The 3785-nt window shown below is 40.6% G+C and overlaps 1 protein-coding gene across 1 annotated transcript; it reads right to left on the reverse strand.

Moving 5' to 3' along the window:
- Positions 1-249: 249 nt before the first annotated feature.
- On the reverse strand, positions 250-2535 carry LOC113746853 (uncharacterized). The gene is made up of 2 exons (XM_027284186.1): positions 2363-2535; positions 250-2216 (listed from the first exon to the last, which is right to left on the reverse strand). Exons 1-2 carry the CDS (start codon positions 2377-2379, stop codon positions 398-400), a joined length of 1836 nt encoding a protein of 611 aa, XP_027139987.1. The 5' UTR covers positions 2380-2535; the 3' UTR covers positions 250-397.
- Between the last annotated feature and the right edge of the window lie 1250 nt (positions 2536-3785).

A 3785-nucleotide genomic window follows, 5' to 3' on the forward strand; every position in this document is an offset into this window, starting at 1 on the left:
TGACAGGTAATGCTTATTCATGTTTTTTTTTCCTATCAGTAGAGGAACTATGACGACTGACAGTTAAGATATCTCTACCCGAGGTAGAACAAAGCAAGTTTTCTCATAACTTTAATGTCTAGTTTTTTAAATGAGTTGTTGTATAAAAATAGTTAACTGCAATATGTATTTATCTGTTTGATGTTTGATCCTCCCCTAAAATTTAAGTTTAGTGTAGTTTGAATGTAATTCAGGAATTAACACGTAACATTCTCCAATGATTAAACGTTTATTCTCAGGTCACTAAAATCATAAATCAGGAAAAGAATTCAAGCGCTGTGCCCCATAGAAAAATGTATGAAGTACATTCCAGTGGTATTCTTTACAGACATACACATGGTGACAGTCGCTGGTGATTTCAGATTGTGGCTTTTGAAACTTCTTCATCCCAGTCAGTGTCAAGAACATCATTACTCAGCTCAACAGAGCCAAACAGATCCAGTCCTGAGAACGGACCCTTGGAACCACCAACACTACTTTGTCCCAGCTCAAAACACTTTCTCTTCTTCAGACTTACAGTGTTTTGATAGTCAACAGGACCATCATTCACAGTTTTAAAACTTTTACTGTGGTTTGCAGAATGAGTTGGCTCCATCTGGTTTTCTCTGCACATTATTTTAGTTGGTGTCTCTCTCCATTGTTCATGTCTCTGTCCTGGTATGAGCTCTGTGGCTGAGAAGGGAAGCATGTCCTTTACCTCATCCATGACTACTACAGTTTTAGTCTTTTTTCTTAAGGGACTGTTCCCGCTTGAGTATTCAGCACGATGTCTTTTAGTTGAACTTTTTTCCACTCCAGAGGGAAGATCTTTTCCCACTTTACTTTGAGCTGTGGTCTTGGGTTCAGTTGTGCTGGTGAAAGAGAATCTTGAGAGTATAGCCAGGGTTGAGGGGGCCACAGTGGACTTGGTGTGGCTTGATTTGGATAGTGCTGGATCACTGATATAAGTGCTTGGTTTTAATGGTGGGACTTTAGTCTCATCACCTGTGTTCACTCTAATCCTTTGTTCTTGTTGATTTAAAGTTTGACCCCTGTCCTTTATTCCATTTACAGGTTTTCCTTGTGCCGATTTGTCTGTTCCAAAAGAAAAATCATCCTTATCCAACCCTTTTGATGGAAAACAAATACCATCCTCAGACCTACTGTCTCCCATTTCACTGAAATAGCTCAACTGTTTTCTCCTTTTCCCACCTTCAGACAGAATTTGGTTTTCGTTCTGTCTTTTCTTTGTCAGGGGGCTATCTGAGTCATCTTGAATAATTTGCTTCTCTTTACTTATTCTACTTTCTGTGTTGGTGTGAAAATCTCTACTGAGTGGGTTACATCCAGTTTGGATCTCTGCTCTGACATCTGAGCAGACATTAAGGTCCTGGTTGTGGACTGAAGGTTTCATTTTCCTTGGTTTGAATACAAAACCAGATAACTTTGCATGCAATTCTTTACTTGTTTCAGCTTCAGCTGCTACCTTTTCCCTTAGCACAGCAACAATGTTCTTCTTCTTCTCTGTCTCAGTCTGGTCCCTCTCGTCTTTCTTCTCTTTGCCCTTAACTGAGAACAGGTTATCCTGAACTATGTTATTTGTGTGCCAGTTCTTACCTGGTGATGCTGTGCTGGCCGTGTGGGATTCTGAAGTTGTTTCTAAAATATCAGTAACATGTTTACTTACACTGTCTCTAGACACCACCCTCTCTCCGTGTCGTCCTCCTTTCTCATTCTCACATTGCTGATGAATCAGCTTCCTGAGTCTTCGATCTCTTAGGTTCTTAGAAACTTTCTGAAACACACACCGTGAAGACTCTGGATGTTTTCTGCCTTTCTGTCTCTCAGATTGCTCCATCTCCTCTTGGGTTATGAAGCTATTTTCTTGTTTGTTATTGTTTCTCTCAATTTTTTGTTTTTCTGAATTTAGAATGTCCTCAGTTTGACAGCTTGACTGTGTAGTTACTGAGGATATTTCTGACCAACTCAGGTTTGTTTTTCTATTTTCCTGAGTTACTGTAATTGTAGGCCTGGCCATGGCATCTGGTGTAGATGTAGTGATGGAGTAGAACCAGTTCAAGCCATTACTCTTGCAGTTGCTAATTTCATGGTGGTGTGTTCTGTGGATGGAGTTGGCGTCTCTGAGTTGATGCTGGTCATCAGTTGTTGGGGAGTCCTCTGAGGTGTTGCTCTTTAGCCTATTGAAAAAAAACAGGTGAAATCTATGGTTGTAAAAAGCTATAGAAACCCTGATCTATCTGCCAGAGGGAACTCTCTTAAACTTAAAATACAACAGTAGAACTTTAACTGGGTCTCAATAAGGAAAAAGCAGCTAGTTACTCACCTGGTCAGCCTGTCCATCTCCTTCTGAAGGAGCAATGGCAGGTTCAGTCCTTCCAGCAGTATCTGACACTGAGTTTGATACTCCTTATCAGGGTCAGCAGGGAATGAGGTGAGTAATGCATTTACATTTCCCAGAAGGGCACCGCCCTAAAAGAATCAAATCAAATCAATTTTATTTGTATAGCCCAAAGTCACAAAGTACATTTGCCTCAGAGGGCTTTACAATCTGTACAGGGAGTGACACCCTCTGTCCTTAGACCCTCGGTCTTGGAAGAGTCCATCATATAGTTACAGACTGCTGTTGGATCAAAGGCTGCAACAGGATCACAGGCTGCAGTATCAATGTCCAAAGGATCACAATCATTACGCTCACTGAATGTTTTTCACTTTTTTCTACACTGTAGATGAACACTAAGGCGTAAGTAAAAGATGTTGAAAATGAAATTGGTTTTATATTTTTGATTTTTTTTCTTTGATGACAGCTCTGCACACTCTTCATTCTCTCAGTCAGCTTCATGAAGTCGTCACTTGGAGCGATTATCAGCTCATACACAGTAGGCCTGTGTTGAAAAAAATCGATTTTCCGATTCTGAATCGTTTTGCATATTAATTCCTTAAGATCGATTCGTACATCCAAAGATCGAAAAATTAAAATTAAAATAATTTAAAATTTGAATACTTTTTCCACCGGTTAACTTTAACCCCACGAGTCGCGTCATTGAATTGAGACAGGCGTGCACAGTGTTTAAACTACACTACGGCATCTCACACATGCGAGGCGCGTTCAATGGCCGTCGGAATGACTATGATGCGTTCACAAACGTGGGAAAAATGGAAATTCACCGGAAATATAATAAAACTACAGACATAAGAACACTCAAGGAAAACTCTACAAGTACCAGCCACTTCTGTACGTTCTCTTAAAATAACTGAGGCAATTGTGGGTTACATTTGCAAAGATATGCGCCTGTATTCCGTTGTTGAAAATTAGGGCTTCAGGCGACCAAAAAAATGGTTTTAATAACACTAACCCGAATCGAGATCGGATCGATTCTCAGTCTTGAGAATCGGAATCGAATCGATTCTTGGAATTTGAATCGATACCCAGCCCTAATACACAGTATACTGAGCACTTGTTGCTCCTTTTCCCTCACTCTGCAGTCCAACTCGTCCAAACCATTTCAGTTGGGTTTAGGTTGGATGATTGTGGAGGTCAGGTCATCTGATGCTGCATTCATCACTCTCCTTCCTGGTCAGAACAGCTCTTACAGAGAATGGAGGTGTAATTTGGGATACTGTTGAATCTTCTCATGCTGGCCTTGAAATTCTGAAGGCCTTTCCTGGTGCGATCCTCATCAGAGCCAGTTTCATCAATAAACCTTTCAGCATAAGACATCTTTCTCTCTACTGTCTGAAGTGACCAT

This window comes from Larimichthys crocea, chromosome XI (assembly GCF_000972845.2).
Source record: "Larimichthys crocea isolate SSNF chromosome XI, L_crocea_2.0, whole genome shotgun sequence".
Lineage (NCBI taxonomy): Eukaryota > Metazoa > Chordata > Actinopteri > Sciaenidae > Larimichthys > Larimichthys crocea.